Genomic DNA, 13,113 nt, shown 5'->3' with positions numbered 1-13,113 from the left:
TTATAACAAAGTGAATCAGCTATACATATACATATATCCCCATATCTCCTCCCTCTTGCACCACTCTCCCACCGTCCCTATCCCACCCCTCTAGGTGGTCACAAAGCATCGAGCTGATCTCCCTGTGCTATGTGGCTGCTTCCCACTAGCTATCTATTTTACATTTGGTAGTGTATATATGTCCATGCCACTCTCTCACTTCACCCCAGCTTACCCTTCCCCATCCCTGTGTCCTCAAGTCCATTCTCTACATCTGCGTCTTTATTCCTGTTCTGCCCCTAGGTTCTTCAGAACTTTTTTTTTTTAATATATATTCCATATATATGTGTTAGCATATGGTAATTGTTTTTCTCTTTCTGACTTACTTCACTCTGTGTGACAGACTCTAGGTCCATCCACCTCACTACAAATAACTCAATTTCGTTTCTTTTTATGGCTGAGTAATATTCCACTGTATATATGTACCACATCTTCTTTATCCATTCACCTGTCGATGGACACTTAGGTTGCTTCCATGTCCTGGCTATTGTAAATAGAGCTGCAGTGAACGTTGTGGTACATGACTCTTTTTGAATTATGGTTTTCTCAGGGTACATGCCCAGTAGTGGGGTTGCTGGGTCATATGGTAGTTCTATTTTTAGTTTTTTAAGGAACGTCCATACTGTTCTCCATAGTGGCTGTATCAATTAACATTCCCACCAACAGTGCAAGAGTGTTCCCTTTTCTCCACACTCTCTCCAGCATTTATTGTTTGTAGATTTTTTGATGATGGCCATTCTGACTGGTGTGAGGTGATACCTCATTGTAGTTTTGATTTGCATTTCTCTAGTGATGTTGAGCATCCTTTCATGTGTTTGTTGGCAATCTGTATATCTTCTTTGGACAAATATCTGTTTAGGTCTTCTGCACATTTTTGGATTGGGTTGTTTGTTTTTTTGATATTATCATATCCATATTGCTTCTTAATTACTCTGAATTAAGCCTCTTTCTTTAACACATCATGTGGCATTCATAGTTCTGGTTCTCAGGAACCCATAGCATTGATTCCTAACCATTTTCTCCTGGATACATCAAAAAGATCCACTTCCTGCTTATAGCTTTTTACCCATTTGCTAATTGTTAATGTATAAGTTGAGATCTAAACTCCTTGAAAGAAAGCTCTTCATGACCTATTTTGAGGTTAACATGCTTTAACTACACCAAGCCAATTGAGTTTCCCCAAAATGCTATTTCCTTTTCCTCCTTCATGTTTTCCTAGTGAGAACTCCTCATGTTTAAAGAATCAGCTCTTGAGATGGGAAATGTGGTCTTCACATTGATTTTTTTTTCAATGTGCACGTGATTAATGTCAGCAGAAAGCAAAGGACTTGAGATAAAACTAAAACCAAAATAAAAGCATTAATGATAAAATTTTAACTGTAGTCTTTGACGTTAGAAATATAATTAGATGTTAAACATTAAAAAGAAGTTACAATATCATTTTCTAGTACTCCCTTCTCTAGACAAAGTCAGAAGAGTGTTTTTCCTCTTTCCATCATCAGCATCGCTATCTTTAACATATATTAAATGCTTCCTACAGAGCAGGCACTATACTGAGTGCTGTTTATTATCTCCGTCCTTACAACAGCATAGTTAGGTCTGTAGATACTGAAACTAAGGCACAGAGGGTACCTAACGTTTCCCCTCTTCTTTTCATTTGTGTGATTCTTCTCAGTAGTCTACCAAAGTGGCCTGTATCATTTTGCATTCCTACCAGCAATGAATGAGAGTTCCTATTGCTTGCATTCTCACCAGAAATTGGGGTTGTCATTGTTTTGGATTTTAACAATTCTAATAGGTGTGTAGTGGTATCTCGTTTCATCATTGTTTTAATACTCAATACCCTTAATGACATATGATGTTGAACATGTTTTCATTTGCGTATTTGCTATCTAAATGTCTTCGTTGGTGAGGTGTCTGTTCAGATCTTTTGCCCATTTATTAAATTGAGCTCGTTTTTGAGTTTTAAGAATTCTTTGTATATTTTGGATACTAGTACTTTGTCGGATATATGCTTTGCAAAGATTTTTCTCCTAGTGTGTAGCTTGTCTGTTTGTTCTCTTAACATTGTCTTTCCCAGAGGAGATGTTTTTAATTTTAATGAAATCCAATTTTTTTTTCTTGGAACATGCTTTTGGTGTTGTCACTTAGATTTTTTCCTCTGTTATCTTCTAAAAGTATTATGGTTTTGTATTTTACATTTAGGTCTATGATCCATTCTGAGTTCATCTCTGTCTAGATTTTGCACATGGATGATCAGTTCTTCCAGCACCATTTGTTGAAGACTATTCTTTCTTCATTGAATTGCCTTTGCTCCTTTGTCAAAGATCAGTTGACTGTTGAATTGTATGAATCTATTTCTGGGCTCTTTATTCTGTACAACTGATCTCTTTGTTCTTTTGAAAATACCATACAGTCTTGATTACTGTGGCTTTATAGTAAGTTGAGTGTCAGTTCTCTGACTTTGTTCTTTTTCTTCAGTATTATGTTGACTCTTCTGGGGTCTTTTACCTTTCCATATAAACTTTAGAATCAGTTTGTCAATATCTACAAAATTACTTGCTGGAATTTTTGTTGTGACTGTGTTGAATTTATAGATCAAGTTGGGAAAAACTTATTTCTTAACAATACTGAGTTTTCTTATCCATGGACATGGACTATATCTCCATTTACAGACATACCTAGGAGATATTGCAGGTTCAGTTCCAGGCCACCTTAATAAAGAAAATATCACAATAAAGCAAGTCACATGAATTTTTTGGTTTCCCAATGCATATAAAAGTTATGTTTATACTATACTATAGTCTGTTAAGGGTGTAATAGCAATATGTCTAAAAAAACAATATACATACCTTATTAAAAAACTACTTTATTGCTAAAAAATGCTAGCCTTCAGTGAGCCATAATCTTTTTGCTGGTGAAGCGTTTGAGGTATGGCATGAATTACCAAAATGTGACAGAGAAACACAAAGTAAACAAATGCTGTTGGAAAATGGTGCCAATAGACTTGCTTGATGCAAGGTTGCCACAAACCTTCAATTTGTAAAAAACACTGCAGGCACTGTAAAGTGCAATAAAGCAAAGTGCAATAAAATGAGGTATGCTGGTATTTATATCTTCTTTGATTTATTTCATCAGTGTTTTATAGTTTTTCTCATATAGATCTTGTATCTGTTTCATTAGATTTATACTATACTTAGTGTTTTTAGTGCTGTGTTTTGTTTTTAATTTCAAATTACAGTTGTTCATTTCTATTATCTAGGAAAGCAGTTGACTTTTGTATATTAACCTTGTATCCTGCAACCTTGCTCTAATCACTTATTTAGTTCCACTAGTTTTTTGGTCAGTTTTGGGATCTTCTACACAGTCATGTCATCTGCAAACAAAGAGAGTTTTATTTCTCCCTTCATAATTGGTATACCTTTTCTTGTCTTACTGCATTATCTGTGTTCAGTACAGTGTTGAATAGGAGTTGTAAAAGGGGATGTACTTGTCTTGTTTCCTGTCTTGGGAGGAAAGCATCTACTTTCTCACCATGATTTAGCAGTAGGGTTATTGTAGATATTTTTTACCAAGTTGAGGAAGTTCTCCTCTATTCCTAGTTTGCCAGAGACTTTTTGTTGTGAATGAGTGTTGGATTTTTTTCAAATGCTTTCCTGCATCTATTGATATGATCATGTGATTTTTCTTTTCTAGCACATTGATGTGATGGATGGCATTAACTGATTTTCACATGTTGAACCAACCTTGCATACCTGCAGTAAATCCCACTTGATTGTGATGTATAATTCTTTTTATTGTATTTTGGATTTCAGAATTTTTTGGCATCTGTGTTCATGAGAGATACAGGTCTGTAATGTTTCTTTCTTGTAATGTCTTTGTCTGGTTTTGGTAATAAGGTGATGCTGACCTCATAGAACAGTAGGAAATGTTCCCTCTGCTTCTGTTTACTAGAAGTGATTGTGAAGAATTGTTATCATTTTTTCTTTAAATGTTTGGTAGAATTTACCAGTGAAACCACTTGGGCCTAATGCTTTGTTTTGGTATGTTATTAATTGTTAATTCAATTTCTTTCATAGATATAGGCCTATTTATATTATCTATTTTTCCTTGTTTGAGTTTTGCTAGACTGTATCGTTCAAGGAATTGGTTCATTTCATCTATTTATCAAATTAGTGCGCATAGAGTTGTCATAATAGTCCTTTATTATAAATGCCTGGGAGGTCAGTAGTGGTGACCCCTATTTCAATTTTGATATTAATAATTTGTGTCTTCTCTCTTTTTCTCTTGGTTAGCCTGGCTGGAGGTTTATCAATTTTATTCATCTTTTTAAAGAACCACCTTTTGGTTTTATTGATTTTCTAATTTTCTTTTCTCAATTTCATTGATTTCTGCTCAAATTTTTATTAATTTCTTCTACTTACTTTGCATTTAATTTGTTCTTCTTTTTCTAGAATCCTAGCTTATTACATTGTTTATTTTATATCTTCTTTTCTAACATACTCATTTAATGCTATAAACTTCTCTAAGCACTGCTTTTGCTGCATCTCACAAATTTTGATAAGTTGTATTTTCATTTAGTTCAAAATATTTTAAAATTTCTGATGAGACTTCTTTGATCTGGGTGTTATTTAGAAGTATGTTGTTTAATCTCCAAATATCTTGGGATTTTTCTAGCTATCTTTCTTTTGATTTCTAACTTAATTCCACTGTGGTCTGAGAGTATACTTTGTATGATTTCTGTTCTTTTAAATTTGCTAAGGCATGTTTTATGGCCTGGAATGTGGTGTATCTTGGTGCACGTTCCACGTGAGCTTAAGAAGAATGTGTAAAGTCCAAAAGTGCGTCTGCAAGGGCTGTACTTACTCCGGAGGCTCTAGGGGAGAATCTCTTTGCTGGCCTTTTTCAGTTTCTGGAGGCTGCGTGTACTCTTTGGCTGGTAGCTCCCTCCTCCATCTTTAAAGGTCATCACTCAACCTCTATTTCTGTGATCACATTTCCTCTCTTTTTCTGTGTTTCTTTTTAAGGACTTTTGTGATTATATTTTATTCACCTGGATAATCCAGGATAATTTCCCTTTCTCAAATCCTTGATGTAAACATATCTGCAAAGTCTCTTGTACCGTGTAAGGTAACATATTCCTAGGTTCCAGGCATGAGGATATGGACATCTTGGGGGTGGTGTGGGGGTGGAGAACATTATTCAGCCCACCACAGTAGTAGAGTCAGGATTTGAACTCAGTCTTTCTAGCTTCCCTGTCACCTTCCACATCTAGTTATCTCCTTTATGCTGTGTTTTACTTGTCTGTGTTTACCTTTCCCATTGGGATGTGACTCTCCTGAAATAGGACACACAGGATTTGAACCAAATGAGTTCAGATAAAGGAAATTATATGGAATGTTGAGGTATCAACAATAGAGAAAAATCATTGTTTTTGATTCCTCAGTCTTTTAAGGCTGTGTGCATGTCTGACTTTTGCGATTTATCCATGTACCTCCTAATATTAATATAAATTATAAGTTAAATATTAAGATAAGTATATGCATATTTACCTAAATTTAAGTAGCTTCCTGTGGCTAATGGCTGTGTTATCTCTATCATTCCACCGAACTACTCTTATGGAGCTGTAATATATATGCTAAAGATGGTTTGTCTGAAATGAAAATTCTAACAACTCATTTTGCCTTAATTTTTGTTTTCTCTTTTTGTGGGAACAGAGGTAAGGTCTACAATGATATACATTTTAGAGGAATTTTATGTCATTGTAAGTATGTAGTTTGTTTTGCCAGATATTCTTCTTTCAGTCACTAGACAGCATAATTAATAGTAAAAAGCCTTGGTAGTTTATTTTATCATATCCCTTTATTCCTAGAAGCACTTTATGAGAATTCAACTATTAACACAGACTACTATAATAGAGGACTGTGTGAAAGCACATTTGGATAGTGTTTTCATTTTGCTGGCAAACTTAACTATGTTTCTATGCAATGTATGTGAGCCCCACCCAAACTTTAACATGTTTCCCATTTTGATGAGGTCCAATCAAGGGAAAATGCAACAACAAAAAAATCTTCCTGTGTGGCCTGTAGATATCAAATCTGAAGATTATTAATGCATTTCCAGCTTGGGACCATAAGCAAACAAACTCTTCCACAGATAACTACACCCTTCCTGTTTGGGATTGAGTTTACTGTGGAACAGATTTCGGAAATATGTTTCTGACCGTTGTGAATTTTATTTATAAAAGTTTGGAGGGTGAGGTTCTTCCTTTAACAAAAAACTAATTATTTCCTGTCTAATGCCCAACCATTGCATTTTAAGCAGTCTTTTTAGAAAATCTACCCTGTAGTAGAGAATTACATTGCTTTGGGCAGTTCTAGTTGTTGTCAACTAATGTACAAAAATTTGTGTATTTCAGTGAATAATTCAAAAAGGATTTACAATTAAAAAATAAAACACAGCCTTTAAATGCTTGTATTATCTTGTCTCCAGAGTGACAGTAGTTTGCAGTTTAAATGTATGAACACATTTTAATATGGTTTTACTTTTGATATGCAAATCTGTAGTACATTTATGTTCTGTAAATATGCTAAACAAAGAGTTACAGTTTAGGTAAAACAGCAGATTTACATTAAAGAATTTGCAGGTTAATTCACAGTGTAACCTTATCCTCATCTAGTTATATCCGCTATAAAGAAGCCTATAAAATTTAGGCCACCCACAAAGTGGTCTTCTGAGGCCTGTGGTTGGTGTTAGAATGCTGTTATTATGTGGCTTGACTGGTTTGGTAAGGAATTTACCTTCCCCCATGGGGACTGCATTGGCTTCATTAGGTTAGGTACTCTGTGTTTGTTAGACCAATTCCTGTGCTCTATTGCCTTGACAGCCTATGTAATATCATGTGAATGGTATACTGTTTCCTAAGTTGGTTTATTAGAGTAGTTAGTAATATCAATTCTGGGTCATGTAAACCTTAAGATAAACTGGAATAAATGTTTGGTTTAAATAGTTGGATTAAAGTTAATGGCTATTAGTAAATTTCATCACTATTTAGAAAAAGGGGTGTGTGTGTGTGTGTGTGTTAGTACTGAGATGGAGAAGGCAGCTGAGGGTTTTATATATTTTAATTTCTAGGTCATTTGAAAAACTTATTCTTTTTAATTTGGGGCTTGTGAATAGTTTTCAAGAGCAAAGAAGTGAATTTAGTATAAGTTAGCAACCTAGTACTGAGAGTCAAAAATAAATATTCTTCTTTAAATATCTATTTTAAAGGATAAAAAAATCTTGCAGACATTTAAAAAATATTAGCAGCAACCGCCACAACTAGCAGTGATCATTTGAGGAATGAAAACTATCATAAGTGAAGCAATGTCTCAAATTACTTCTTTCTAAGGTTTTAAAAAATGAATAAAATCCTTTTTCAGAGAATAAACATGTTATGTTGATTGTTTTTGTTAAATTTGGAAAAGTTAAAATTAATGTGACAGTTCTTTTAAATCAGACAATTTGTATTTCACTTAATTTTCATGGAGACTTAACTGTAATATTTCTTTAAATACATGAATTGCAGAGTATGAAAAATAGCATAGAAATCTAAAATGCATTTTGTGACTGTAAACTGAAGAAATAACATTTAGTCTGGAGAAAATTTAGCGATTTTTGGGCAGGAAATAATACCTAATTGCCATTGATAAAAATTATATATACATATTGAAGTAAAATAGTATAACATATACATTGAGGTGGAAAAAATATTTACATGTATACACATGTATACATGTGTGTATCTATCTATACATATATGTGTACACACATGCATGCATGAACATGTACGTGTATACATACTGTTTTGATCTTAACTCTGCCTTGGTGATTTTAATTATGGTTAAATATTTATAACTTGAAAAGCTTTTTTCAAATAAATACTTTCAGCCTTCTTATAGTTGTCTTTTGTATACTAAACAGAATTTAAAATTTGTCATCTGGTCATGATTCAAACAAATAATCTGAAGTTAGGGGCTTGGAAACTTACTTCTTCCAAACAAGTAAAGAATAAAGCCATCAGCGTGCCTTACGTGGCTGGCATTTGTTCTCAGTTCTTCTCGTTTCTAGTCTGATGTCCTGTTAGTAGACTGCCTTATGCTTGACAAACGCCATGCCAGATTTCTATAGTCAGTGATGTGGTGTATCAGTGCTTTTCTACTCATTCAGCTTGTCAGCAAATCTCAGAGATAGAGGTTTAAATGGCCTTTGGCAGTAGTGTATACTCAGAGCCAAGAGAGGTTCAGCAGTATTGTGTCTCCCTTTTAGATTTTAGCACCATAGTTCTGCCAGCTGAATCAGCTCAATGTTTGGCTAATTATTCTTAGCTAACCACAATGTATTTCATCTTTCTAGGTTTACCGACAAGACTGTGAAACTTTTGGGATGGTTGTGAAAATGCTGATTGAAAAAGATCCTTCATTAGAAAAGTCTATACAGTTTGCATTGAGACAGAATTTACATGAAATAGGTGAGCGGTGTGTTGAAGAACTCAAGCATTTTATTGCAGAGTATGATACCTCTAGTCAAGATTTTGGAGAGCCTTTTTAGATTACTTGCTCAGGCAAAAAAAAAAAAGTTTCTAGATTTTTTTCCCCCTGGATTGTGTAAATCCTTAATATATGGAATTTTTGTGATGAAGAGAAATACTTTATGATAGTGACCATATTTCCAGTATCAAATAAACATCTAAAATAGTCTAAGATATTTTAATTCGAATTTTTTTAATCTACATGTAGAGCTTCCTAATCCATACTTATCTTTTTTTCCCTCCTAAAATGATGGTCAGTTAATTTTTCAAGCTTTCTTGAAAATGCAGTCCTGGAGAGCAGCTTTCTGTACTTACTCATGTCCTGTAGTCTTCCTTAGTATGCGATCATTTGTTTGGTCACACTAATGTACTGTATAGGTTAGAGATCATTCCACTTAAACATTTATAGTCTTTTTGCATTTCATAGTCAGTGATACCATGTGAAGATGTTAGAATCCTGAGGTGATTTTTATTGACTTGTTGCTTGCTTATCTTAGGCTTTGTAACTTTTAATATGTTTAAGTATATTACCCAAATAAATTGAATACTTTGTTATCTTAGAGAATATTTGCTTTGAGGATAACTCTCATTGTGATAAAACAGAGCACTTAAATCTCTAAAAGTCACCCCATAATAAAATCCTGTTTTCCAAGTAAATGAACTGTCTTCTATTAAAATGGTCCTGAAACTCGTGACTAGTCTCACTGATGTGTGAGTTTTAAACAATATCATATATAAGACTAAGAAGGGGCAATTCGAGATGAAAGATGAGGCCTATTTTAAAGTTGAGATTTCTTTAAAACTTTCTAACCAGAATAGAAAAATTTACAATATGGGGGAGTAGTGGAGTTTCATTTTTTCCATAGGCCCATATTCCCCATCTCAAGAAAGAAGGTGATAGATGACATATCCATAATTAAACCATTTACAGATTATGCCTTTGTTAATCTCTGTTTGTAGTCTAACAGACTCTTTGTTCTGCTGCCCTTTTTAGGGGTTCATAGCCCTCTAAGAGTGTTCTTGAACGAAACAAAGCAGAGTAGGCTGTAAGCCTAGCACAACTACCCTTCACCAAGCAGCCTATGTAAACAGTCCTTCATGAGTGAGCCATCCAAATCACGGGTTAGTTAAGAATCTAACTGGGACAATTCGGATATTCCACTCATTTCCTGATCACTTCCAGCTGCCCAATGGCATTTAGCCAAAATATGTAATTTCATGGCATGTGTTCGGAAACCTTTAAAAATGTTTGTTATTGCTACCCAATTTCATTATCCTCCCATCCTCTTTCCATTTCCACTCTCTTCTCACTTGAATTCTGGCATTATTTTTAGTGGCCTCTATTGATTATATCCAGAGAGCTACCCCAGAGTAGATAAAAATTATATTAAAAGTGAAAATAGCAGTGTAAATAATTGTAGTGGATCCTGTAATGCGTGCCTCAAAATATGTATTATGCCATTCCACAAATTAAAAAACTAATTGAAGGCAACAATTATTAAGTTTCCTATGTGAGACCACCTTGAATTTAGATATTGTACATAAGCTAAAACTAAACCCTACGTATCATCTTTGCTATTTTTCCCTAATGTGAACAGTGGTTTTATCTGTTATCCACATTAGAAAGACTAAGAAAGTAGTCTTGTTTCTCTCTTGCGCCAGTGTTTTTCTTGTTAAATATTCTAATTCCGGGATTCATTTCCTTAAGTCAAGATGTCACAAGTTTAAAAATAAAACTTGAGACTCAACTACCTTGAGGCAAAGGAGTTGTTCACTTTGTTGAAATTCATTAAACTAGAGAAGTTTTACTCACAGATGCATTTAAATATAGGTTCAACAGATAATTCCTTTTCCCCTTTCCCCAAATTACATTCAACATTTAAAGCTGTTTATAGCTTGCCATCAGCATTATTCTGGTAGGCTTGTCAGTGTTAAATCTTTTATTTTTAAAGCTTTTTAAAGTCTTATTTTAAGATAGATGAATTCAGATACGTGCCAGAGTATGTATGTTGCAAAATGTTCTTGATTAAAGAAATTTGTTTGTAAATGATCCATTGTTTTTGAGTGTGCCCAATTCCTGTGATAAAGGTTTCACTGTCTTACCATAAAGCCTTGATGATCAACAGGGGAAGAGCAGATATTGTGAAGCTTTTTGTGAATTTTAAAAGTGCAAAATAAAGCAACTGGGTTTAAATAATTAGATTGTCTTTTTTTTTTTTTTTTCTTAACAGGCTTAGAGTGTCTTGCTTAAATGTAGATTTTTATTACCCTCTACTGCAAGATGGCTCCTGACTCAGCAGCAGGATGGAGGAAATTTGAGGATTGAGAAACTATTAACTTTGGTGACTTGGGGAGTCTCCATGTCTGAGAAAGCAGTTAAGTGAGATAAGATTGAGCGTACAGTAGTGCCCAGTAATTGTGTAATTAGGAATCTGAGTTTCAGAGTATTACAGAATTAAAATCCTACGTCTTTATAGTAACCTCTGGAGGACAGGAACCACATTGTCTTTGTGACCCCAGTTCCTAGCATAGTTTGGAACGTTGTAGGTCCTCCTATTTTTTGATGCTTCACAAAAGAAGTGACATTTGATCCCCTGGGTCTTGGAGGAATAGGACTTATTCAGGGAGAGAAGGAAGAGTATTAGAAGTTCAGGTTGGGGAAGACAATAGGGGACGAATGTAGGAAAAGGTAGGTTGAGAGCAGAATATGAAGGACTTTGAATCCGAAATCTCCTGCTTAAGAATAAGATTTTAAAATAATCACCTTTGTATTTATTCTTGCCAAAAATGTTGATTTCTCACAGCCCCTCAGCCACTTCCCAGCCCTGAGCCAATTCACAGACCCAGAACCTCACAAAGAAAAGGGAGGGCAGATCCCCTTAAGAAAGGACTGTGCTACAATGCCGAAATTTTGTATAGTGGTTTCAGCTTCATTTCACACTTTTTCCTACAAGGGATCCTAAACTCCTAGGAGAGCGCTGACAGTTTTTTGGCAACAACTTTGGAGATGGTGATCTGGTCATCCCTGAAATATTCATGGTGGACAATATTCAGTGTTTTGGGCAGCCAGCCACCCAAGCGGCATAATGTCTGTCACACTGCTCAGGCTGGCACCAGCACCTCCAGTGAGTGATGGCCACATTCTGCTTGTTAGACCAAGGTTTGTGGGTTAGCATCTCCTTCTTGCCAGTTCTCTTGAGAGCACTGATGGTACCCAATTCAGTGAAAAAGAAAAAAGTGCTGGGGCGGGGGCAGCTCGTAAAACTAAGGTATAGTTAGCAGAATCTGTTCTTCCCTTTTTCCGTGGTAATGGAATTGAAATTGAGTCACATGACAGCCTAATTAGGACTATATTTGCTGTGTCCCTCTTGTCACAGGTGTGATCAGGTGACTAAGTTCTCTCCTGTGGAATTTGAGTGGAAGTGCTGCTACTTCTGGGCTGGGACCCTTAGGACAGTGGATGTACCTCCTTCATGCTCTCCCTTATCCCTTCCCTAAAGTAATAGGAATAGCAACCCAGCCTTGAATTGTTGCAGAGCCACAAGATGGAAGGTGCCTGGATCCCTGTGTGACCATATGGAGTGCTGAACTGTTATGTGAAAGAGGAATCAATGTCTTTATGGTTTAAGCCATATTATTGGTTTCTGGCTAGCAGCTCACCTTTTGCTCAAACTAATACAAATGATATTTGAGGGTTAGTGTCACTGAAGTTGGCTTTCAGCAGGCTGCACCAGTCCTGCATTTCCATTGTACAATAATAATTGATCTTGGAGTAATGGGGACTGATTATATAAAAGGCTTTGCTAGTCTACTGAGTCTCTTTCAAGTTGTGTTTAAGATGTCACTTGATGACAAATATTGTTAAGGCTGCGTGCACATTTGTATAGCAGTAGAGACAGCCTGCTTTTTATAGCATGTTGTTTTTTGAGCTCTGCTCCCATAGATTAATGGTGTTCTAATGTTAGACCATTATTATTGAAATTGTGTAAGGTTTTTTGAGGGGTTTTGTGTTTTAATTTGTTTTTTATTGAGGTAACATTTGTTTATAACATATGTTTCATGTGTACAACCTTGTATTTCTACTTCTGTATACTCTACAGTGTGCTCACCACCAAAAATTTAGTTTCCATCCGTCACCATACAGTTGATCCCCTTTATCCATTTCACCCTCCCTCCCACCCCTACCCCTCTGGTAACCGCTGCTCCATTCTCTGTATCTACATGTTTGTTTATGTTTGGTTTGCTCATTTGTTTTGTTTTTTACATTTCACATGAGTGAAATCATATGGTATTTGTCTTTCTCCATTTGACTTATTCACTTAGCATGATACCCTCAAGGTTTATCCATGTTGCTGCAAATGGCAAGATATTCTTTTTTATGGTTGAGTAGTAGCCCATTGTATATATGTACCACATCTTTATCCATTCATCAGATGGGCTTCTAGGTTGTTTTCATATCTTGGCTATTGTGAACACAGGCGTGCATGTATCTTTTTAAATTA

At 35.3% G+C, this 13,113-nt stretch overlaps 1 protein-coding gene across 8 annotated transcripts in view; it reads left to right on the top strand.

Annotated features, from left to right (window-relative positions):
• Positions 1-11,052, top strand: part of PPHLN1 (periphilin 1) — a 148,508-nt gene extending 137,456 nt beyond the window's left edge. For 6 of the 8 annotated variants that reach the window (XM_061204842.1, XM_061204844.1, XM_061204847.1 and 3 more), the window contains one exon: positions 8,437-10,808. In XM_061204842.1, coding sequence (XP_061060825.1) covers positions 8,437-8,631 — 195 coding nt within the window. In that variant the 3' untranslated portion in view covers positions 8,632-10,808. Of the gene's footprint in view, positions 1-8,436; positions 10,809-10,842 lie in introns of those variants that run through there. The other 2 variants (XM_061204845.1, XM_061204840.1) reach the window with 2 other exon arrangements.
• Positions 11,053-13,113: the final 2,061 nt, after the last annotated feature.

The sequence above is a fragment of the Eubalaena glacialis genome, chromosome 11 (genome assembly GCF_028564815.1).
Source record: "Eubalaena glacialis isolate mEubGla1 chromosome 11, mEubGla1.1.hap2.+ XY, whole genome shotgun sequence".
Taxonomy (NCBI): domain Eukaryota; kingdom Metazoa; phylum Chordata; class Mammalia; order Artiodactyla; family Balaenidae; genus Eubalaena; species Eubalaena glacialis.
This window is presented reverse-complemented; position numbering and strand designations above follow the sequence as displayed.